We start from the raw sequence: 25,969 nt of genomic DNA, 5'->3' as shown, positions 1-25,969 counted from the left end.
TGTCTTGAGCAGAGGAGAAAAAAGTAATTGTGAGCTCTAATTAACAATGATTGGACTAGTATAAAGGGAGGAAAATACTCAACAAATTGTGACTGTGGCCAAAAAGGGAAATCATGACTCAAAATGTTGAAGAAAGATACAGATAACAATTGCAGATCAACAAAAATGGTATATGGTTGCTCAAAGAAAATTACATTATTAACAAACTGACAACAGTTTCTGTGATTATTTGTTATGAGAAAGCAATTACTATCATAAACTAATAAGGAAGAAGGTTTCACTTGAATGTCCTGAGTGATGAGAATGAAGGTCTGTCCATTTCATATAATTTGCTTTCCAGTCAAAAATGGTTGCTGGCACCAAACTTTTCTCAGAGCTTTCTTCATTTCCATGTTTCTCAGTGTGTAGATCAGAGGGTTGAACATGGGAGCAATAATGGTGTAGAAAAGAGCAAACACTTTGTCTTCTGGAAGAGTGGTGGCTGGCCTAATGTAAATGAAGAGGACAGGCACGAAGAGCAAAACCACAACTGTTATGTGGGAACTGCAAGTGGAAAGAGCTTTACTGCGGCTCTGTGCTGGGTAAGCCCTGATTGTGTAGAATATCAACAAGTAAGACAGCATCAACACCACAAAGGTCACCAACCCCATCATGCCCGAGTTGGCAACCACAAGAATTCCAACTCTGTACGTGTCAGTGCAGGCCAGTTTCAGCAAAGGGTACACATCGCAGAAATAGTGGTCTATTTGATTGGGGCCACAGAAGGGTAGGTTGATAGTGAGGAGAAACTGGACAGAGGAATGCAGAAATGCCCCAGCACAACAAGCAGTGGCCATGGCATTGCACCTCTGCCTGCTCATGATGATGGTGTAGTGCAGGGGCTTGCAGATGGCCACATAGCGGTCATAGGCCATCACTGTGAGGATCAAGATCTCAATTCCCCCAAAGAAGTGCATGGCAAAAAGCTGTACCATGCATCTGATGTAAGTAATCATGTTCTTTTCTATCAACAAGTCATTGACTAGCTTGGGTGTCACTGTAGAGGTGTAGCAAAGGTCTGAGAGAGCAAGGTGATTAAGTAAAAAATACATGGGTTGTTCAATTAGCTGACTACATGTGATAGAAATAATTATCAGTGTGTTTCCCATCCAAATAGCTATGTAACAAAATAAGAATAGTAGAAAGCATAGATGTTTAATTTTCTTATTCTGAGAAAGTCCCAAGAGTATAAATTCTGTGACATTATTGGTGTTTTCCATGGTCCAATACAGGTAAGACTCAATACTTTTGACTGAAAAAAAAAAAAACTGACATGTAATCATGAGTGTTTTACTTAGCATGCTATTAGTCATTATGATTATTGTAGAAATAAGTTCATTAATTTAATCAACTCCCTTAATATATTATAAAGTAGTTTATTTTGTAATTCTCATTTGGAGTAGGCAAACCATTTAATTTATCATCCTAATTAGGTTAGTTTTTACAGTGAGAAGAAGTAACATTAATATTCATACTTGCTAAAGTCATTAACAAAGTTTTTCAGGCACATTACATATAAGATACATAGGTGATCTTAGGGATAATATGTTTTTTGTCCCTGCCTATTTGTTATGTTGGGACACTAGAGTGAGGACAATGAAGGGAATTGTACAAACAGGAAGGAATCACACTTGTATTTGAAATTTTAGATTTTATTGTGAAAATTTCATTTTACATATTTATTAATGTCCATTAATTATACAGAGTGGGATTTTGTTTTTTTGTTGCTTTTGGTTTTGTTTTGATACTACTGTAGATCGAATTCAGGGCCTTGAGCTTGTTAAGCAAGTGCTGTAGAATTTGACCATATTTAAGATTTTTTGTATTAGTTATTTTTCAGATAGGTTTTGTGCTTTTGCCCAAGTGTGATTTCAGACTATGATTCTCCTACCTCTGCCTCTCATGGAGGGTTTGCAGACATGCACAACCATGCCTGTCCTGTTTTTTGAACTCTATTCTCTCTATATATTTTCTGAAATTATCTCAAATCATGATCCTCCTACCTCTGCCTCGTAAATAGCTCAGATTACAAGAGAGAATCTCTTGCCTGATCCTTTATAAAGGTGTTTTGTAATTTTATACCCTTAACAGATATGTAATATGCTTGATTAAATTCACTTGCTCCACTCTGTTGGTCTTTCTTACCACCTCTGCCTCTATTTTTTTATAATTTTAATGGGCTTCATTGTTGTGTTTGCATAATGCATATGGAATAGTGTGATTATATTCATTCACCCTGCATCACACTCCTCTTTGGTCCTCCCAACACCTTCTGGTTTGTATACACAAACAGTCCCTCTTTTACTTTCATATCATTTTATATTTTGGGTCTAGGTTCCATATATGACAGAAAACAGAACAATAGATTGTATCTAACCATTATGGAAGCAGTAAGGAGGTACCCTAATAAACTAAAAAATAGAACTGTCATGTGATCCAGCAATACCACTCCTAGGGTGATATATCTAAAGGAATATAAATCAAATTACAATAAAGACACCTGCAAACCCACATTTATTGCAGAATTATTCACAATAATTAAACTATGGAAACAGCCAAGATGCCCCACAACGCATGAATGTATAAAGAAAATGTGGTCCATTCAACCCCTTCAATTATTCTTCCTTACCCTTAGCTTCCTTTCTGCATTTTTCCACAGCTTTCAGTACATATCCTTGTATCCTCTACCTTTGTAGATATTATGTATTAAGATCTTGCTGATGCTCTATTATTCCTTTTCCTTTCCCTCCTTCTCTACTCTCAGTAGGGACACATGGAGAAACTCCCATGAATATTGACTTAGACAAAAATAACAAAAGACAGGACTGTAAAATACGAATAGTGTGGGTAGGTACTTGTAGGAGGCGGAAGGGTGAACGAAGGAGATTAAGATGAGAGAATATGATTGATGGACTTCATATATAAAATAGAACAAAGCAACTATTTGTAATTGCTTTAAGTGGGGCAAGGTGGAAGTTGAGGGGAAGTGAAGGTGGTGGCCATCTAACCAATGTACAGTTTAAGCCAATTTGGAATTGTCATAATAAATCCTCCAGTGTACAATGAATATAAAGAGTCTAGTTGCAAAAACTTTTATTGAAAGAAAATGCATCCAATAAATATTTATTTTTCTTCATAAAAATAGTAAAAATTAAAGATAAATTTAAAAAAGGAAAATGTTGAATTTTATTCAGTCATAAAGAACAAAATTTTGTCCTTTGCAGGTAAATGGATAGAATTGGAGAACATTATCTTAAGTGAAGTAAGCCAAAGGCTCTCTGAATGTAGAATATAGTTCTAATACAAATTTCTCTCATATGTGGAATATAGTCCTAATAAAAATACAAGTCACATTATGAAAAATAGGTTACACTATGGGGAGGTCACTAAAGAGATAAGAAATGAAAAAGAAGAAAGTTAAGAAGGTGAATATGGATGATATACTTTCTATACAAGACTGAATATGGATTTTTAAAACCTTTTGAAATCACCATAAGAAAGGTGTTAAGGTAGTAAAAGAGAAAAATAGAGGGGATAAACCAATTCAGGTTATTATACATATATACAAGGAAGTGTCAAAATGCAACACCCTGGGTAACTATCTTGAACAACAAAAATGTCTTTTTTTTTTCAATATTAGAGAACAGAAAGCAAAACAGATCCTGTCTGGGGGAGATAAGGAAAAGGTGTAAGAGGGTAAATTTGGTAACCATATTATGTACACATGCATGAAAATTGAAAACTGAGAACTGTTGAAAGCATTCCAGGAAAGGGGGGAAGAAGGACAAAAGAGAATGATGAAGGGGGTGAACTCAACTATGATATTTTGTAAGAACTTGATAACTTGTACCACCACACAACAATAATAATAGGAAAGATTAAAAAGAAACATTATATCTTGCTAAGTAAATGGTTTGCACCCTCATTCAAGTACTGGTCTTGGGTGGAAAAGCATTGTACATTTATTAATATTGTAGAAAGCAAAAAGGAAGAACATGATAGCATATAAAATATAAGTGACTATGATATTCTTTTGATTTATACAGATTAAAAATAGAAGTTATTAAGCACATGAAATTGCAAAAGGAATGCTTGCTTTCAAGGGGAAGGTACACTAACGTCCAAAGCCACAAATGGCACCTAGCACAAGTACAACCTTAATTACCTTTCAGATAAATGAATGATTACATGTATTATTTCATTTTTTCTCTTCTTTTTAAATATGACTAAATTATTTCTTTTATTTATAATGATAATTCTGTAAACAGTGCAAAGAAATTTTTTTCTGAATACCTCATTCATTTTTAGTAGTCTATAATCTGAAAATCATTTTATGGTTTATAAATAATCTTAGAGTTTAGGTTATTGACACATTCACTTCCAATTAATTTTTTTTTTTTTGTAGTTAGAAAGATATCTTGGGTCCATTGCAAGTTTCTTAGGTAACTAATATTTTTCTCATACAGTCCCTAAAAAATAACATGAGTTTTTGTTTTGTTTTGTTTTGTTTTTTGGTGCTGGAGACTGAACATAATTCTTCAAATATGCCAGGCAAGCCCTCTTCCTTTGAGCTATATACTTAGCAGTATACTTGGTATATATAAATACATGGACAAAAATGTTATAAATTAAACTCAGGGTCAGATGCCGGTAGCTCAAGCCTGTATTTCTAGCTACATGGGAGGCAGAAATTGGGAGGATGATGATTCAAAGTCAGGCCAGCAAAGAAGTTGATGAGACCCCCATCTTAACAACTAGCAGGGCACTGTGATGTGAGCCTGTCATTTTAGCTATGGCAGGAAACCTAAAACAGGAAGATCTTGGTTCATGCCTACCTAGGCCAGAAGTGAGACACTATCTCCAATATTACCAGAGCAAAATGTGCTGAGGGCATAGCTGAAGCAGTAGATCACCTGCCAATAAGCAAGCATGAACCTTGAGTTTGAAAATCAGTATTGCACCCACACTTCTCCCCCACCGCATCAGAAAATTTCCATTAGTTAGCAAGCAAGATAGTTTGATAATATCTGTCTTTCTCATTCTCCCTTCCCCTTTCATTCTCATGTTAACAAGATTCCATACTAATACAATGGGCAAATAATTCAACTACTATTTATTTCTATTACTTTACTGTTCTTTGTGTTATGCTATTTATATGTCAGAGAATACAGTATTACTTCCACCTCTATTTCCTATTTCTTTCTTTCTTTCTTTTTGGCAGTTTAGGTGTTTGAACTCAAGGCCTCATGCTTGCTAGGCAGGCATTCTAACACTTGAGTCACTCTACCAGACCAATGTTTCCTATACTTAAAATATAAGAATTATACCATTCTTTCGAGAACCCCAGAGGTTCTGTTAATGGTTGATTATTTGATTTTAAAGTACAATTCAAGGATGTGTGGGATAATGATCTGTCTTTTCCATGCCTCATTTATACAGAAATGCAATTTACAATACCTGTAGAATATTTTGCATCCTCCCTCCTGCTCTGAGTCCTTCCTCTTTCCTAATAGTAAAATATCATAATACAGCACCACACTTGCTTCCTTGAGGGTAATGGAGATATTACATCACTGTTAAAATAACTCTCTACCTACATGTAAATCATTTGATTTACCATGCTACATTAACTCTAAAAATCAGTTTTTATTACACTCATGTTCAAAGCCCATCACTTGCTCTTTCACCTTTAGGAAGATTTCCTTGGCTCTTTAAAACTGTGGCGATCTTTCCTTCATCCTAAAAGACTGACATTAATCTCATTATTAACAGTTAAATTTGAAGAGCTAAGTGTTAATTATTATTTAATTTCCTCAAGGTAGTTCTTCAGACCGGCAACAACAGCACCTTGGTGTTCATGTATGCATTTCAGATTCATGCAGGAGGTTCTGCCGCTTGATCTGGGACAAGATAATGAATTTGCCTAATGCTGTTTTCCTCTCTCTTCAATATGAGTATTTCAATTACTAATTATCATGGGCTGCTTGGGGTAAATTGTATGGTACTTTGTAGATCATAGGATATAATTCATCTTTCTTTTATTTTCCTTTTTTTCTTAACATTATGCAATCATTAGGTACCCAATATATAATAAAACGAAGAATAAAGAAAAGTACATTGAAAAGTTAATAGAAAAAGTAACACCAATAACATTCACATTAAATTGATTACTATTGAGAACTTACATATACTGAAAAGAGAAATAATTATATTAACTAGTAATTAGTGTTTGCTATACTCTAGCTGTAGTTTTAAGCATTTTAAATATTTTGTATTATTGATCCTAACAAGAAACCAGTGCTCCTTTCTCTCCATTTTTCAAAAATTAAACTTTGGAAAGTTAATGGAAAAGAAATTTCCAAATATGTGAAAGAGAAAAATGCATTTATAAAAAATCAGTTTATCTACATCTATATCTATCTATCTATCTATCTACATATATATATACATACACACAGATACATATGTATACACTCTCTATATATAAAAGTAATTTGTAGTATACTTGTGGATGAAGATTTTGTTTCATAGTAACATTTATATCCTATTGTTTGACTATAATTTTACTTACCAGATGATCAATCAGCCCATGTGTGCCCTTGTTGTAGGACTTTCCTGCTTTCCTTGAGGAAAGGAAGTATTTTCTGCCAATTTTTGAGAATAAACCATCATTGTTGGTTATGCTGAAAATGGTTCTATTTTCTTACCTATACTTGTATGCCCTTTGTCATTTCAGTGGTGAAAATGTTAATGTAAGTTGTCTGGTTAATTTCCAAGTGGCATTTAAAGTGGATTACTTGAAAGATTAGAATCCCTAACCTCTCTCTTTTTTTCCTGTGGCCTGAGACATTTCCCCAAGGAAATCTCTACCAACTTGCAGTTTAAGATAATTCATTTCCTCTCAGGTTCTTAAAAATAGTTACATAAATTTTAATAATCTTTAAACCTTACCAATGGTGTACTTTCAATCATTGTTAACAGTCGCAAACATGAGCTTTATCTTGAAACAAATTCGGAGCAAACAATATAAAACAATATGGGTTGCAGGAAAATGGACATCTTTGGAGATCATCAAGTTAAACCAAATAAGCCAGACTGAGAAGTACAAACATCGCATGTTTTCTCTCATATGTGGAATACAGATCTTAAAAATGAATGACAGCAATGTAAAGCAGGGACTGCTTGGGTGTGGAGACCAGTGGGAGAGTGAAAGGAGACTGTGAAGGGGAAGTAGATATGGTAGAAGTGCTTTATGCACATGTATGAAAATAAAATAATGAAACCTATTAAGATTGTTTGAAGAGGCCCAGGTACCCATGGCTCAAGCCTATAATCCTGGCTACTCAGGAGGCAGAGATCAGGAGGATCACAGCTCCAAGTCAGCCCAGGCAAATGGTTCGTGAGATGCTGTCTCGAAAAAACCCTTCACAAAAAGGGGCTGGTGGAGTGGCTCAAGGTGTATGGACCTGAGTTCAACACCCATACTGAAAAAAAAAAAAAAAAAGAAAAACAAAAAAAAAGATTGAAGAATGGTAGGAGGAATGAGAAAGAGTAATAGAGATGTTGAATTAGATCAAAATACATTGTATTGATATATGAAAATTTCATAATGCAACAGCCTTGTACAATTAGTATACATTAATAAAATGTAAAACAAACAAACCAAAAACAATCCCGATGAAACCTAAGACCAGGGAAATGGAACCCAAGTTTTGTATTTGTTTTGTCAGTGAAATAAAATTATATAAAAAGTGAGTGGAATGTTTCTACTATGAGAATTCACAATTTGAATGGCCTAACTTACACTCTTAGCTATAGTAGCAAAAAATTTTCATAGGTTTAATCTTTGCTCCTTGGCACCGGAGCTCTAGATGAGGTCTTGAAGCCTGTGTCTGTGGAAAGTAGTCCGGAGCTAGGATTTACTGGAAAGGGCTTGGACCCTGGGTCTGTTTGAGCATGGGGCTATCAGAGCTAGACCTCTGGTGGGATCAGAAGGAGCAGTCTGGCACTGGGCAGGTACAGGCTTGAGACCACAGTTCTGTCTGAGCACCGTAGCCACTCTGAAGCCTGAAGCCAGCCTAAGGTTGAGGGTAGTCTGGAGCCCTGGTCATCTGGGTCTGGTCTCTCCCAGCTGCTGAGCTGAAGATTAAGCCTGCAGCCTTATCCTGGAATCGGGTTTTCAGCCTGCTCTCTGAGCCTGTAAGGGTTGCCCTGGCACTGTGGTGAGCCTGGAGTCCAAGTGCTAAATGTACAGCCTTAGTAAGCCTGGTCCAACCTGGCAGACTGGAGGCTCATTCCACACACTTTGGCCTGGAATCCGGACCTGTGGGACGTGCCAGGTGCTAGGTTTTCCTGTGGTTAGCATAGTGTTGTTGTCACAGACAAAATCTGATGTTCACTTCCTTCTCCTTCCTCCATACTGAGGGTCTCTCTCCCCCCACTCTGTCTGTGCTCCTAGTGTTGGAAGAATGGTGCTGAAGTTCACATAAAACTGTTCTTCCTGTGATCTTCAGTGTGTTTTTCTGTGTTACAATCAGGTGCTGTAATATCTCACCTGGTATACTTAACTCTTGTGGACATTTTTGTGAATGAATCGATATTCAAATTGATATTTCTCTGGGGGCATAAGTAATGAAAAGTCCTAGTTGACCATCTTGGTGATGTCCACTTCTGTGACATAATTGTACAATTATTTACATTTGCAAGAAGGCCTGGATTGTTTTGCTCAGCATGATGTCCTTCTCTTCCATCCGTCTTTTTTGAAAATGACAATAATTAGGCAAGAGAAAGAAATAAAAGGCATATGAATAGGAAAAACAGAGTAAAAACAAATCACTGTTTGTAGATGACATAATTCTACACATAGAAAAAACTTAAAATTACCTCTTAATTATGAATCCTCCATTGATATTCACTAATTATCCCATTATTGTTAATCTAAAGGACCATTGGTAAAACACTTCAATAAAATGTTCACATTTCATGTTTTTATTTTTTTCACTACTGGAGTTAGAAATCAGGGTGCTCAACCACTTGAATTACCAGCCCTTTTTCCTTTGATCATCTTCCTTGGGGATTTTGTTAACATTTTTTGGCCCGGACTGGCCTCAAACCTCAATCCTTTGAGTCCCACATCCCACACAGCTAGGGATACAGGCATATGCCAGTGTATTTAGTTCCTACATCGATGCATTTCTAGACTGAAAATGTATAAGCTTCTCCCTGGAGCTGCTGTGAGACCAGATCCTTGCTATTGGCCTGGTAGAAATGCGTTATATGACAATATCTCTTAAGAAATTGAGCATAATTTTGCAAGGATATAGCTTCAGGTGACATTTTATGATCTCTAGGCAATAAGAATCTCTTCTCTTCTGGGAAGGGAGTTACATTTGTCCAGAGGTAAGGAATCATCATAAAAGTTATGAACACATTAGGAATAGAATGACATTGCTTCAATATAATAAGGGCAATGTATGATATACTCATAGCCACACTGAGTGTGGAAAAGCTGAAAGCATTTTCTCAAGATCAGGAACAAAACAAAGATGTACTCTGTGACTGATCTTATTCCGTATATTTCATAGAGCAGGAATGTACTTTAATGTGGATTTTATATTGGACTATTTTATGCCAATATGACACAGTTTTTATTAATATAGATATAATAAATGACAGTATCATCAAACACCAATACTATAAAGATAATCCAAGATGACATCTGTATACTGTTCAGATTCAGTGTTCACTTTTTCACAGTTGTCAGAGACTCAGTTTTTCAAAACTTCATCAACACTTTATTTAACTTTTACATGTCAAACTGATTTAAATTTTGCCCTAATGAGAATACATTTGGCCATCTGGAGCCTGTCTCCTTTGAATAACCCATGCAATGATATCCAATATGAGTCAGTCATGGAAAATATAAACCCCTGGGACTGTAAAGATCCCAAGTCATTATTGGCCTATAAAACTCTCTCACCTTGCTGCTGTATGACATCACCTAGGCAGGTAAGCTCCTTCTCTCATCCTTCACTTCCCAGGCATATCCTTGCTCTATTCCCATTCTTAGTGGTGTCACAGTAGTTTGCGGATAGGCTCATGCTGTGAAAAATTCCCTCCCTCCTTCACACACTGCAAACAGCTCTACGATTACTAAAATACAACAGATTATTACTGCCACCTTATAGTCAAATAATTTTCTTTAATCATCCTTGAAATTATTCAAACCCTTCACAGCTGATCTCTCCTCTTTATTCTTCTGACAGTCATGTTTCACCCCTGTGAAATTTCTCATGTATTTTAGAATATTCTCAATGAGTTCCATTAGAGAACTGCTGTGGTAATAATTATAGTTGAACGGACTATGTAAGCCAATTTGGAGGAAATGATTTTTACGTAACAAACATTATATTCTGTAACAACCTTAAAAACAATATATAAGATTTTCTGATCTGTAACATTTATTCTGGGCACCTACATGTTATTCTGTTACAAATTGCATTTGCTTCAAGTTTTATTTTCTGTTTTCTGCTAGTGCAAAGAGATGAATTTGGCATTTGCTCCTATTTTATTTCTGAAAACATCAGATACTTTCTGTATCTTTGGCTACTTTTCATGTAAACATTCACATAAATTGAGACTAATTTTTATGTATGTGTGTGTATCTCTCTGTGTGCATTTGTGTATAGATTCTTGAAGCTGTTTTCTCTTCTGATCTTACTAATATAATAATTAGGACCTCCAGCATAGTGTTATAAAACTGATAACAGATATCCTAACTCATTCTTGTTAGATAGGATTAACTTCTGATCAAGTAATGCTGGCTGGTGCATGGAACTTCATTTAACTTGTTGACAAGAAAAACTGACAGCTTGTCCTTACTCATAGACTCATTGGGTGAATTTGTTTCAACCTCTGAACAGTTATATAAGCTCGGTTTCAAGAATGAGAATCCCAAAACAATAAGGTTAGAAGTCAGTGTTTTTAATATCTTGCCACAAAAAAATCAACATGTTCACTTTGGCTGTATTACCTTGGTTAAAGTAGCTTCTTCTCTCATTCTTCTCTTGCCAGGCATTCAACCCAAGTATAGAGGAAGGACCATAGGCCATGCCAGTTTATGAGAATACAGTCAATGTCAGAGTATATCAACAGTGTCTTATGAAAAATATTGTTGTGAAACCAATATTGACAGCCCAACAGATGTCAGTATCCATTCCATGTTCATTCCTGTGCTTGCAAATTGATTACAGTGAAATCCTTCTATCATAGAAGGGAAAGAATTTGCCCTCAGAGAAACAGACACTCTTTGGACATAGAGTTGCCTTATCTTCCAGCAATGCTTATACAAGCAGCATGATTTATGGACTTGGAGTACCTTATTCACGTGGTGTTGTCTCACATAACATTGAGTCTGATCAATGTACAGAATGAAATTGGACATATATACCAGGCATTCAATTTACTATGTACACTATTATGCACTGAATTATTCTCTTTTCAATTGTACAAACAGAACCCCTAACTTGTGTATATTTGGAGGAAGGGCCTCTAAAAAAGCAATTAACTTAAAATGAGACTCTTTTGGTGGATCATAATCTAATCTGACTGAATATTTTATGAAAATAAAATTTGGACACATAGAAGACACACTGCGGATGCTTGCATCGAGAAAAGGCCTAGTGAAGACACAGTAAGCATGTGACCACCAAGAAGCCAAAAAGACCAACCTCTGGGGACGTCAAACCTATAGATACCTTCAGGCTGAACTTCTAAACTTGCCAGGAATAAGATGTGCTACTTAAGTCACCCATTCTCTTTTAGTTTGTATAGAAGCATCTAGTAACTAAGTCCTAACCCATTAATTACTTTGATATAATTCTTTTAGTACAATGCTGGAATGTTCTTACTGAGCATTAAAAGTGTCAGATGAGAGATAGTACTTTTAATGCCTAAAATTATATATTTAAGGAAATATTTACTGATGTATGATGTTGTTTCTTTCAATAGTTAAACAATTATGGAAATGAAAGAAATTACATGTAAATATTTCTCTTTACTATTACATTATAATCCATTCATAGAATTCTTGTATCCTGTCCCTGAACTGCTCAGTTCAGTTGTCTTAAATATGCATTCTATGCTGTCATGAAGGACCACAATAATTATTTTAATGAATTGTAAATTTATGTTTTTTCCTGTACATTTTAGGCTCTTCATGCCACTAATAAAGAAACAGACAAAAAACAGTCTGTAGTGATTATTATTGGAGATTTTGATTGCTATGATATAATGTGGACAAAGATGACCAATACATGGAACCCAGAAAATGCTAAAAGGCATCTTATTAAAATTTCTGTAAGTATATGAATTAATAATAATTGAATGATTAATAATGGTAGCACCATTAATGATTGAGAATTTTGGAAAGCAAAACATCTTTTAACCTTATTAGAAATGAGTTCCAATTAACTGAAGGCCAACTTGGAGTAAATGTAAGGTGGGGTGGAGAACCCAAGAAGTTAAACTGTGAATAGTCACTAAAACCTCATCATAAAGAACAGAAACAAAAATGGTTGTAGCAATGTATATTTTCTCATATATGTACATTTTTCATGTACTATTAATTCATCATTTTGCATCTTTTATAATTTTCTATCAGGATCTTTTAGGCATTGAATCTAATATATTCTTTGTGTTGCAGAATATTTAGGAAAGAATATAACTTGAATGAAAAGAGAAAATGAAATCGCCAGTATCATTTTCCAGACATTTAAGATTACTTACTTATTTTTTGGCTGGAGGTAAAATAAAATGAGACTATCTTTGCAGAAGCATCTTGTTAAACATAAGAATAAAATGCTACTTCTCAAATGTAGGTTCAGTGGAAGAGTGTTTATGATTTCTAGTAAGGAAGGAAATCTATTGCTCTACTCATCTATTAACTTCAGCTAGAAAATCATCTTTTTATGCTCTCCTCTTCTAAGATGCTCACAGCAGAAGTCTCAAACTATATTTTTCCTTTACCTGATGGCAACTTATTAACTAATAAGTTAATAAAAGTTCCAAAAACTTTTGGAAAAAGAGGCACACCAAGCCAAGTGTCAGTGGCTCATGTCTGTAACCCTAGTTATTTAGGAGGCTACAATCTGGAGGATTGTGGTTCCTGGTCATTCAGCACAAAAAAAGGTTTCTAAGACCCTATCTCAACAGTGAAAAAGCTAAGCCTGATGCTAATGCTTGTTATCCAGGCTCTTCTGGGAAGTGTATAAAAGGAGGTTCATAGTCCAGGCTGGCCTGGGCAAAAAGCAAGATGTTGTCTCCAAAATAATAAGAGCAAGAAGGGATAGGAGTGTGGCTAAAGCAATGGAATACCTGCCTAGCAAGCACAAAATGATGAATTCAAACCCCAGTACCTCCTCAAATGGGAGGGGGCACAGAAAACTTAGAAAACACTAAATTAAATATTAAGCATAAAAGGTAAAATTAAGGCAAATTTAAGGCAGAAATATGAGAATAGAAGGAAAAAAAGATAAAAATATATTAGCCATTCTCAAATCATGAGTGGTCAGAGGGAAATGTTAAAAAGACTGACCTTTGACTGGCTCTCACATGTGCTATGCATGGTTTTTAAAAATGATGTATAATAACTTACATATTTATGGATGCAGTGTAATATTTCAATACATACATAGAATGTATGATGATCAGATCAGAGTAATCATCATATCCATCCATCACCTCAGTGCTAATCATTTCATTGTATTGGGAACATTCAAATCCTCTTTTCTAGCTATTTTGAAATAAATGGCAAATTATTTTTAACTATAATCTACCTACGGTGCTGTAGAACACTAATACTTATTCCTCCCATGTACCTGTTTTTTGTTTTTAATATCATTCCATACTAATACTTAGTCTCAGGACTGAGCCCTAAAGTATAATTCTGAAATGTCTTTCATAGAACTTACTTCCTTTCTGCAAACATTTGGTTGTACCACATTTTCCTTATGGCATTCTTCATCTCCAAGTTTCTCAGCGTGTAGATCAGAGGGTTGAACATAGGAGCAATGATGGTGTAGAAAAGAGCAAACACCTTGTCTTCCGGAAAAGTTATGTTTAGCCTAATGTAAATGAAGAGAACAGACACAAAGAACATGACCATAACTGTTATGTGAGAACCACAGGTTGAAAGAGCTTTGGAACGGCTCTCTGCAGGGTGAACGCTAATGGTGTATAATATCAGAAAATAAGATAGCATCAAAATCACAAAGGTCACCAAAGCAATTAGACCTGAATTAATAATAACCAAGAGACTAATTGTATATGTATCAGTGCAAGCCAATTTCAGCAAAGGATACACATCACAGAAGTAATGATCTATCTCATTGGGGCCACAGAATGGCAAGAAAATAGTGAGAAAGAACTGACTGGCTGAGTGTACAAATCCCCCAGTAAAACAAGTTATGATGATTGTGTTACACCTCTGCCTGCTCATGATGATGGTGTAGTGCAGGGGCTTGCAAATGGCCACGTAGCGGTCATAGGCCATTGCTGTGAGTATGAAGATTTCGATGCCTCCAAGGAAGTGAATAATAAAGAGCTGTATCATGCAGTTGTTATAGGAAATAATCTTCTTTTCTGTCAGTAGATCAGTCATTAGTTTGGGTGTCACTGTGGATGTGTAGCAAAGGTCAGAGAGTGAGAGGTAATTGAGGAAGAAATACATAGGTTGATCAATTAGCTGAGTACATGTGATAGAAATCATAATGAGCATATTTCCCACCCAAATAGCAATGTAGCAAAATAAAATTAATACAAAGAAGAGGATTTCAATGCTCTTATTTTGAGAAAGTCCCAGGAGAATAAACACAGTGACATTATTCCTATTTTCCATGGTCCAGTGGGTGAAGATACGGAACAATCACCTGAAAAGACACAAGTGAATGTCAGAAATGTCCTGGAGAGAATTGATGAGAACACAGTATCATGAAACTATGTACAATAGATAAGATTCTAATGTTCCAGAAAAAGAAAATCATATATTTAAAATGAAGTACAATTTTCTTATCTTTCTTTTTTGGTTCGTTTGCTAATGAGTTCATAAGTCCTTTTTTCAGGACATTATGTTCAATTCTTACATTTATAAAAACAACTCATTCAAACAAACAATTTTAGAGTTGTTCAAAAATTATTATTATTTTCCACTTTCCAAAATAAACTAAGTTCTTACAAAGAAACAGCATTTGATCCTTAAAAAAACCAAATGTGTTAAGATGAAAGAGTAAGTCAGATGTGATTCAAAGCAGAAGTAGTTGTCATATGCAGTATTTTTACAAATGTAAAGCTAACAGTAGTCCAAAGATTTATGGGTAATTTAGTCTACCTCAATAAAGTGAAATAAAGACAATATTACAGATTGAGATACCTGTATGTGTGTTAAGTAAAACCTAAATACTTTCAGTAAGAAGCTTGTGGGATTGTTTTGAGAATTTTTCTATTTTCTTGTTTCTTCCTTACATATGATTTCTAAAATAAAATGGTAATATTTTATAGCAGTAGTATATATATATATATATATATATATATACATAAATATATATGTACATATATATTTCTATAAGCCTTCCATTTACAATTATATGCTTAAGTGAAACACATAATAACACAGGATTAAAATTAAAGAATGGAACAGAAGGCAGTTATATCTGGATGTTTTTCCTTTTAATTTAATGAATTATATTCTGCAAATAAATATTTTTTTTTTTGGCAGTACTGAGGTTTGAACTCAGGTCCTCACTATTGCTATGCTTGCTACGCAGATATTCTGCTGCTTGAGATACTCCCTACAACCTTCTGCTGTGTTTTAAATTAAATAGTCTGCATTTCAATTTTCTGTTGTGTCCAATGTATGCTCTTTATCAAAATACTTCAAAATTTGCCAACCATGTAGTAGTTGAAATAAAATTATTTAAGCAAGAAGGAAACTTTGACTTGCTAGAAGATCTAGTTCTAAACAGAACGATTTCATTTAAAATTCAAATAAAGAATGAATAAAATAGTTTGAATTTCTTCATCACTCTGCAAATGTAAACCAAGAGGATTCAATTTATACACATCTATGGTATATTATTGGGGTTGGCTAGAGTGTCTGCTAATTTAGTTCAAGTCTCAAAACTGTTGTTAAAGAATTGTTAACCAATAGTCCAATTGTTTTTATTATAAATTTGAGCTCAAATATCATTACTATTATTACTATATTTACACATATGATATTTACTCTGTGGTAATCTTGTATTGATCTTTACTCATGATTTCATTTTAAATTTCCAGTTTAATACAGTTTTAGAGATTATCAGTGGCATCCGCTAAATTAAAAAAATTGTTATAAAGAAAATGAAGACTTAAAACAAATTAACTTATATTTATAACACCTTAAAACAAATTAACTGATATTTATGACACATTTTCAGGATTTAGCATTAGTTTAGAGGCAAATCATAGAAAAGCAATTGTTTTTATCATTATAGTAGTTATACTATACCTATTTTCCACCTATAAATAAAGAAGTATATTTTTATTTATAAATAATATTTAAGCTACTAATCTGGACCACTCTTAAAGTAGTTGTTTATTCACATGAATCTACTTCAACAAAATTGTTATTTTAATCCTGTGCATTGAGATGAAATGCAGCTCCAATTGTTCATCCAAAATTGAAAAATAGAGTTCATATAAAAAAAAAACTCAAGAAAATAAAAGTTTTAGAAACTTTGTGCAACTCCAAAAAGTCATTTGCTTTCATTTTTTATAGATGATTAATTTTTCTTCTAGCTAAATAAAGTATGACTTCCTAGCCAATATTCCAAAATATGTGTTTGAATCTTCAGTTGTTTTCCTTCCCAAGGCCACAGGTAAGGCCTGATTTTGTTACTTAGGAGACCTTCCTTTTCACTTGAATATCTTCCTACATCCAATCCTGATTCACCATGTGCAAAATGCCAACCTTTTCAGTCCTGATTTTTATTTTAGGGTATGAGCAGATGACTCATTTCTATACTTGACTCAGCCACCAATTTTAAGTGTGAGATCATTTCTTTCCCTTCAACATTCTAAAATGTGCACATACTTTCTCCCTATGTATTTCTTTTCTTTTTTTTCTCACAATTCTTACTTTATTTCAGTATTTTGTTTTTCACATTTAAATTGGAAGATGTACCAAACAAAGCATATATACATATTCCACAAGTTTAGAATTACATATTTGTGACTCTGTCCATATATATACATGTATACATACAAAGTAAGTTACAATTTACTTATCTGGGTGAAAAGCACTGATTACAGCCATAATGGTCCCTTTCCAAGAACTATGTCTTTGTAAAGATGAGATCATGATTCATGATTCATGATTCATCTAAGTCTTCACTCACTTTAGGAAAGTTAATCACCTGCTCTAGGTTTCAATCTGTAAAATAATAAATCTAAAAACTTGGTACCATCAGTAGATCTAATAAATATTATAATACTGTAGAATTGAAGCATTCTCATGTGCCTATTATGCTTCTAAACTCCTTGTAGGTATCAACTTTTAAAATCTTGCAATAACTCAAGTTAATATTAGTAACTCATTTTATAAAAGAGGATATTGACTCTTGGGGAAATTGAACAGCTCAAGGTCAAATGCCTGCAAAATGGTATGGTTAAGATATAAAGCAAAGTATACCTCACTTTGTAAGACATGTAAAATTTTATTCACTCAGCACAATAATTGATCATAATGTTAATAAAACATTTCATAGTTACTTACAACAGACATCTCAATGCCTTAAACATTGTTGTGTGTAATCTATGTCAAAGTAAACTCTACATGACTAATTTCCTTGTTGTGAAATCCCTCCAAGATGAAAAGGCTGTCTTATGCTGCACCAAAGAAACACTGAGAATGTTTACACATATTTAATTTTGAGCCTCTCCTATCACTGATCTGTGTGATTATTGTTATGTAATGATATTTCTGAGATCATAGCATTCTGATGAGTCCATTGATAATGAGTACATCTTTTTACAGCCATGAAGAGTGAATTAACTCTCAATTATTATATAAATAAATGGAGCCACCCAGTACATGATGGGGGTCTCAATAAGATTTTCTCTTATATGCAATCCTTTTATTTTATTTATGTCTAATCAAATACAGATTGTAGATTGTATTCATTTAAAGAACAGTTACTGTACTGTTTGAATGACTAAAAGAAGTAACTGCAAAGATTTCGAATAGGATTTATTATATAATTAACATCATTACTCTATATTTCCTTTTACTTTTCTTTTTTTTTTTTTTTGACCTGAGTAAGGTCTGATTAAGTCTCATTCTCTCTTCTTTCTCTCTCTCTGTCTCTCTCTCTTTCATCTCTCCAATGATGATGACAGCATATTATTTTTCCTTTGAATTAATGTCTCTTCATTTTTTTTGACCTGTGAATTACGGGTTCCTTAATACTTTATGGACCTTCCACCAAAAGCTCTTAATATTTTTTTTTTAATTTGAAAAAATTTGCTACCCAATTAAGAATCCTTCCCCTCTTATATCTACTTGTCTTCCTGAAAAGTCACATCCCACACTCATTGAAATCGTTGTCATCTTAATCTCAAAAAAAGATAGTCTACCAGTGTCAAAGTGGATGCCTATGTTAATTTTTACCTTGCAGTCCATCTGTTTTCCTCATGATGGAAGCAAAAATGGATATTACACATACATGCAGGATAACAAGAAAGTACAGGTAATTCACCATACATGTTCTCATGCTTGAATTATAAATGAATTCCTTTTATTTTCTTTCCATTGTTTTCTCTCTCTCTCTCTTCGTTGAAATTGTAGTAATTCTCCTACTGTTTTATTTTGGCTTCCTGGATGATTTACATTTTACTTTGCATAGTCTGCTGCTTGTTCACAGAAAAGAGAAAAAAAAGAATCTTGTTTCATTTTGGATACAAGTGACACTTGTCAATTTTCACACCAACTGGAGGTCATATGCTCAGAGCTACAGTTTGAAGGCATGTGAGATGAATTAGCATCCAAACAAGTCAAATCACAATGGATATTATTGATTTAGTGCTTCAACTAAAATTATTCCAAAGGGTGTCCAAAATCACAAGAGTTTTGGATATTTCCTGAGGTCAAAATCTAAAAGAGCTTTCAAAGAAATCATTAAGCATTGATTATTCCTTCCATGTTGTTTGGATTTGCCTTCCAAAATGATACAATCATCAGTTTCATTTCCTTTAGATCCAAGTTACCAGACTTTTCAGACTAGGATGGAATCAGGATTATAAATAGTTATCAAGCTGCAATTAACTTTGCTGGTGATTTAAAAATCCCTGTCATATACAGCCTCTTGGGCTGCACTGACTGAATTCCCCTGAACTTCACAGAAGAGTTTTGTGATAAAATGTACTCATCATACATGAAAATGGGAAAATGAGAACTAAACAAAAACTATTTCAGTAATGAGGGAATGAGGATAAAGGAGAATGACAGAAGGGGTGAATTCAAGTATGATATATTGTAAGAACTTGAAAATGTCATAATGTACCCCCAGTAAAATAATATGATAATTTTAAAAATGTGGAAAAAAAACTATAGTGGATTTCTTGAAGGACAAATTCCTTTCATACTCTCCATAAATTAACTGAGGAGAGAAGGATAATTCTGGCTCTCAAAGTAGATAAGGTGCTTTATTTTTTCTCAAAAAATGCATTTATTATATTCTCTGTGTTTTAATTTACTTGGAAATCTTAATTAAGGAGACATTGAGAAAAATAGAAAATCCAATAAGCCTTTCATTGTATTGTCTGGATTAAGAGCCAAAGAATTTGCCAAAAAAAAGTTGCAAACATTTAAGTTTTCTCCAAATGCCTATAACACTTCCACATCCTTCTTTCTTCTTCTTGTTCTTCGTTATCTGTAACCAAAGAGGAAGCTGACATCCACTGTGTGAAGTGAGCAGAGTAAACCACAGAAAATGCATGGTGAGCCTCACGGTGCCCCATATTATCATGGAATCTTCCCAGTGACCTGCTGGGGTGGGCATTAATTGTCCACATTATACACATGAAAAATCCCTATAACAGATAAAAAGCATTACCTCAGGTGACCAGGCAAAGAAGAGATTACCACTAATTCTCAGGAGAACTGATCTGGGAGAAGAGAAAGAATAAAGCCAGAATAGCACCTAAGGTGACTTCTGGATCATGGCAGGAGTCTACTTCAAGAAGTTGCAGAGATAGTTCCATGTAGTTCACTTTTCCTCTTCTTTTTATCTGAAAGTTTCCTTATGTACTGTATGTCATAATTTGAATATTTGAAAAAATTTCTAAAACAACCCAAAACCATATTCAAGGCACCAAATTACTTCGAGTAAGTTAAGAGGTTTGACTGACTCCAAATATTTAATTTGAAAGCAATTACATTGACTTTGTCTCACTGAAATTTCTAACAAAAAGTTCTAAGGAGACTTCTTAAGACATTGTCACTTTTAGATGCCTCCTCAAGTGTAGGCAGTGAACTGACAGTCCTCTGAGCTTCCACTAATCTGACTTTGTAGATATTCCTAAGGATCTTCTCTGGGGCTCATGCACATATAACTATCTAGATTTACTTCATCAGCCTGGAAGGACATTTGCTGTCATGGATTCTCTTTCCTTTAAAAAGAAAACATTCAGATATATCTTTTTGTTCTGCTATTATTCCAAAAGATAAATTGTTAAGTATATTTAAAGTATATTATTCCTCTAGTTAGGCACACATTTCACTAAGGTATGTGTGCTCAACTTGATAAAATAAAATTGGTTCAGGATGTATATACATTTTTCAATACGCATTTTTAATCATTTTATCAGTAACTCTTGATAAAAACAAGACAAGAAAACAACTAGTTGCTTTCATTTTGTTTTCAATAACTATATAAAATTTATGAATATTTTAGTATGATATTCAAACATTATACTTTATAGATTTGAATATGTTATATAAAGAATGTCTTCTTTCTCAATTTTTAGGAATTACAATATTATTTTTCTGTTATATAAAATTCTTAGTATAAAATATCTTGTTTGAGAAAAATCAATACCTTTTCAATGTTGAATAATTTTTAATTAATAAAGTCAGTAGCATATTGGCATCGATGCTAAGCATAATTATAAAACAAGTATCTCATTTTTCTTGTGCACATGGTAGGTGGAAGTGAAACTTAAAAGCTTCTGTGGATTCAGTTTTACTAGAAATGTTTCAAAGTTAATGTAGAATTTAGTGGATAATGAAAACTTATGTAGGATTTAACTAAAAAAATAAAAGAGGAATGAGTGAATATTAACTCATCAAACATACCATGAGCAAAAATACCATTTAAGAGAAACTTCTCTGTATGAAGGGTGCTGTGATAAATTGGTGAAAAAACTTGGCTGTGTATTCAGAAAATGTGTTTTAGATCAGCACACTCTGAGTCTGCTCAACTCTACAGGGTTAATTAGGCATACTTCTACTCAGCTGCCTGTTTTGCAATGCAAAACACAATTTTAGTAGCTTGTGAAAATCTCTTTTGAACTAATGATGTTTTGATAACTATGTCTCCTTTGTAAATTCATTCATTTAAGACAATAAAGAGGACAACAGCCAAACCCCAGTCCCACCAAAAAAAGAAAAAAAGGAAAAAATATTTAGTAAAAGTCACATCCAGAAACATATACAGAACTAATTATATAACTTTTGCTGAGAAGTTACAATGCTTTAAGGAATATTTCCATTTATCTTTTTCATTTTAATCAACATATATTCATTGTAGTAGGGACATTCATTTTGACACTTATGACTAACCTTACATTGTATGTTGGTTATATCACCGCCCCCCTCCATCTGCTCCCCATCGACTCTGTCCTTGCTCCACTTTAAATAATTGCAAGAAGCCTCCAAATTTTTTTTCCAGAGTGGTTGCACTAGTTTGCATTCCCACCAGCAGTGTATGAGGGTTCTTTTTTCTCCACATCCTCACCAACACTTATTGTTGGTGGTATTTCTAATGATGGCTATTTTAACACAAGTGAGGTGAAAACTTAGTGTGGTTTTGATTTGCATTTCCTTTATGGCTAGAGATGGTGAGAATTTTTTCATGTGCTTTTTGGCCATTTGAATTTCTTCTTTTGAGAAAGTTTTGTTTAGTTCAGTTGCCCATTTCTTCATTAATTTTGCCCATTAATTTTGGGATAGTTTAGTTTTTTGACTTCCCTGTATATTCTGGTTATCAGTCCTTTGTCTGATGTATAGCTGGTACACTCTGTGGGTGGTCTCTGCAGTTTAGAGACCATTTCTGCACACCCTTGTTTGTTGCAGCACTATTCACAATAGCCAAGTTATGGAAACAGCTGAGATGCCCCACTACTGAAGAACAGATTAAGAAAATGTGGTATTTATACACAATGGAATTTTATTCAGCCATGAAGAAGAATGAAATCTTAATCATTCACAAGTAAATGGATGGAACTGGAGAACATCATTCCGAGCGAGGTTAGCCAGGCTCAGAAGACCAAAAATTGTATGTTCTCCCTCATATGCAGACTTTCAACCTAGGGAAAGTGCAGCAATGTGTTTGGACTTGGGACACATGATAAGGTGAGAGCACATATGGGAGGTTAGGGGATAGGTAAGAAACCCAAAAAGCATGATGGTATTTGATGTCCTCAATGCAGAGGAACTAATGCAAAAACTTTAAAGTGACAGAGGTCAAAAGGACAAGGGGATCAGGAACTAGAGAAAAGGTTAGTTCAAGAAGAACCATCTTAGAATGTGACACATTTGTGCATGGATGCAATGCTAGAAATCTCCCTGTATCGCTATCCTTATCTCAACTAGCAAAAATGCTTTGTCTTCCTTATTATGCTAATGTCTTCTCTTCAACAAAATTAGAGATAAGGGCAGAACAGCTTCTACCTGGAAGTGAGGGGGTGGGGGGAGAGAGGGAGAGGGTAGGGGAAGGAGGGGGTAGGGGGTAGAGGGGGAGAAATGGCCCAAACATTGTATGCTCATATGAATAAACAAACAAAAATAAATAATTGCAAGAGGTTTCATCATTCTAATTCATTTATGTATATGAAACCCATCAAACATATTCCCTCACTTTCCTCTCCTCCATTCACCTTCCTTGCTCTCACAATTACCCCCAGTAGTTATTTTATAGTCCTGTCTTTCATTTTAACAACTCATCAGTTTTATTTCACATGCAATATAAATTTATCATTTTATGATTAAATTGTATTGGTGTTTTCTTCTCAGTTTTTTGGTATAAATAAAAATATAAAATAAGTTTATTGATCTGGTGAGACTCATACAGTGAACAAATTGTTGACTTACATTCAAACCAATGTTTAATGACCCTTGTTTCATTGCTTCCTTTCCTAACCAGTACTTTTAGATAAGACCTTTGATGATGGATAAAAAATGTATCAGTCATTTATTCTCTGGCTTTCCTCCTTAGGTTTAATGTTGATTCATTATTTTATGATATTTGAAATTTATTTCAGAAGAAACACTTTTACAATGTGTTGTTCAAAAACAACATGTGGTAGTATGTCTTATGAAACCAGATTAATGTAATGGTATTTCTTTCTAGATTCTTAAAAGCAACTGGGAATACAATTCATTATTCTCAGCCTTTTTCTCCCCAAATCTGCAGACATTACTACATTTTCTTTTTTATACTTGATTTTAGGGAAGTAGTCTAATTTTATTACTATTATAGTATTTCTCAGATTGTGTTTTTTATAATACTTTTCAGTATAAATCTATGATTTGCCTTCCTTATCATTTTTAACTGGTTTCTGAAATTTCAAAATAATTATGCTTTTTCAAATGACCCTTTTGTTAACATAATACTGCTATCTAATTTCTGTTCTTTTTCATAGGGATATTTTTTTTGCATCCTATTGAAAATATAAATTACTTTCCAATTTCCTTGGATCTTGTAGAATATTTTTAACAAAAGTCTACTCTTCATAATAGCTACAAATACTATATCTTATCCATTTATATGGTATCAAGGGTTTTTTTCTCTTTTCTTTATTCATTTATTCATATGTGCATACATTGTTTGGGCTATTTCTCTATTAGGTTTTTAATGTCACATTTATCTACTCTTTGGTAATAGTGTTTTATTCACACATAAAGGAACAGAAAAATACTTAACAAAAAGAATTGCTGTCAAGAAAAATTTATTCTGTTGAATTTTTTCATTAATCCTATGTCCTTCAACCAGGATGGTGATTGAATTTCTAGCTCATCTTTATTTATTAGGAAAAACTAAAACATGCAGATTCTTCCCAAATGTGTCCTCTTCCTCAAGTAATGAGGCTTTACTGGAAAGTAACGGGATGTGTTATTGTTCAACATTCAAACCTTTGTCTTTCTCTAGGACTCTTTGGCAAAAGGGTCAGATCTTCAGCCCTTAGAGCTCAGGTTTGGCTACCACATTGAGATCACACTTAAAAAATTATATGTGAGGTTTTTTTGCATATTTTCAGAATAACATCACACAAGATTTAGCTGAATATACTATTAGAAAGTATATTCTAATATATACCATTATAAAGCTTGATAACAAAAAATTAATTTTCATTTCTGAAAAATATGTCAATCAACTCTATAACTAAAGAATGTTGAAAAAGTTGTGTATTCTTATGTAAAATTTTTAAATGAAAATTAGTACTAAATTTACACAATCAGTATCAGCACTGATTATATATGACATACCTACCTACCATTCCATTAGCCCAGAATATTTTAATATATTTTGTTTCATACTGTAAAATTTTTATTTTACTCATAAGTCCTCAGTTCTTCACCACTGACATTTACAAATAAATAATTTTTCTCTCAGTGATTTAAGATCTAATAACCCTTATTCATGACAAGCCCAATCTCATTACTGAATGGAGTTATTTAGCATATTGAATACTACAATTCAATTATGCTTTCTTGCTGAAAATATCTTTTGACACCTAACACTTTTCCTGGCCTTTTTCCTCTCTGTATTTCTCAGGACATAGATTAGGGGGTTGAACAGGGGAACGATAATGGCGTAAAATAGAGCAAAGTTTTTGTCTTTAGGCAAAGTGGTAGGAGGTCTAAGATAGGTAAAGATAGAAGATCCAAAAAATAATATAAACACAGAGATATGAGAACCACAAGTGGATGCATCTTCCATCTGCTGAGTGATTTCTTCATGTGAATAGGATAATGACATAACACCCAAACAGAAGAGCAAAGGTTACTAAGGCAACGATTCCTGAATTGGCAACCACAAGGACACCAATGATGTAGGTATCAGTACAGGCAATTTTCAACAAAGGAAATATTTCACACTAGTAATGATCAATTTCATTGCATCCACAAAAGGGCAACCAGATGATCATATAAAACTGGGGAATGGAATGGGCAGCCCCTCCTACCCAAGAAGCAAAGATCAGGATATTGCATCTAGTTCTGTTCCTGATAGTCATACAGTGGAGAGGTTTACAGATGGCAGCATAGTGATCAAAGTCCATAAATGTAAGGATTAAGATTTCAGTCATTCCAAAGAAGTGCATAGCAATGATCTGTAGCATGCAATTAGCGTAAGAAATATTTTTTTCTTCCAATGAGATCATTAATCAGCTTGGGTGTCACACAGGAGGTATAGCAGATATCTATACATGATAAGTGACTGAGGAAATAGTACATGGGTTGGCTAGAAGGAGAACTGCATCCAACAGAGATAAGGATCAGGTTTCCCAGCAAGATGGTGATATAGCAAAATAAGAACATGAAGCAAAATATTTGTATTTTGTGGTCATAAGAAAGACCCATGAAAATGAATTCAGTTATGTTTCTCTGAATTTTCAT

At 33.9% G+C, this 25,969-nt stretch overlaps 2 protein-coding genes and 1 pseudogene across 2 annotated transcripts; all 3 read right to left on the bottom strand.

The window, feature by feature from the left end:
* Positions 1 to 320: 320 nt before the first annotated feature.
* Positions 321 to 1,259, bottom strand: LOC109677421 (olfactory receptor 4P4-like). The gene has a single exon (XM_020153409.2). It carries the CDS (start codon positions 1,257 to 1,259, stop codon positions 321 to 323), a length of 939 nt encoding a protein of 312 aa, XP_020008998.2.
* A 12,746-nt stretch (positions 1,260 to 14,005) lies between these two features.
* Positions 14,006 to 14,935, bottom strand: LOC109677425 (olfactory receptor 4P4-like). Its single transcript, XM_020153412.2, has one exon. The coding sequence runs from the start codon at positions 14,933 to 14,935 to the stop codon at positions 14,006 to 14,008; it is 930 nt and encodes a 309-aa protein (XP_020009001.2).
* A 10,114-nt stretch (positions 14,936 to 25,049) lies between these two features.
* Positions 25,050 to 25,969, bottom strand: LOC109677427 (olfactory receptor 4P4-like; annotated as a pseudogene).

Source organism: Castor canadensis, chromosome 1, assembly GCF_047511655.1.
Source record: "Castor canadensis chromosome 1, mCasCan1.hap1v2, whole genome shotgun sequence".
Taxonomy (NCBI): domain Eukaryota; kingdom Metazoa; phylum Chordata; class Mammalia; order Rodentia; family Castoridae; genus Castor; species Castor canadensis.
Note: the sequence above shows the minus strand (reverse complement) of the source record. Positions and strands in the feature narration are given on the sequence as shown.

What these genes read in the sequence shown, in the direction of transcription:
- LOC109677421 (XM_020153409.2), bottom strand. Translation starts at nt 1,259, where the DNA reads ATGGAAAACACCAATAATGTCACAGAATTTATACTCTTGGGACTTTCT.
- LOC109677425 (XM_020153412.2), bottom strand. Translation starts at nt 14,935, where the DNA reads ATGGAAAATAGGAATAATGTCACTGTGTTTATTCTCCTGGGACTTTCT.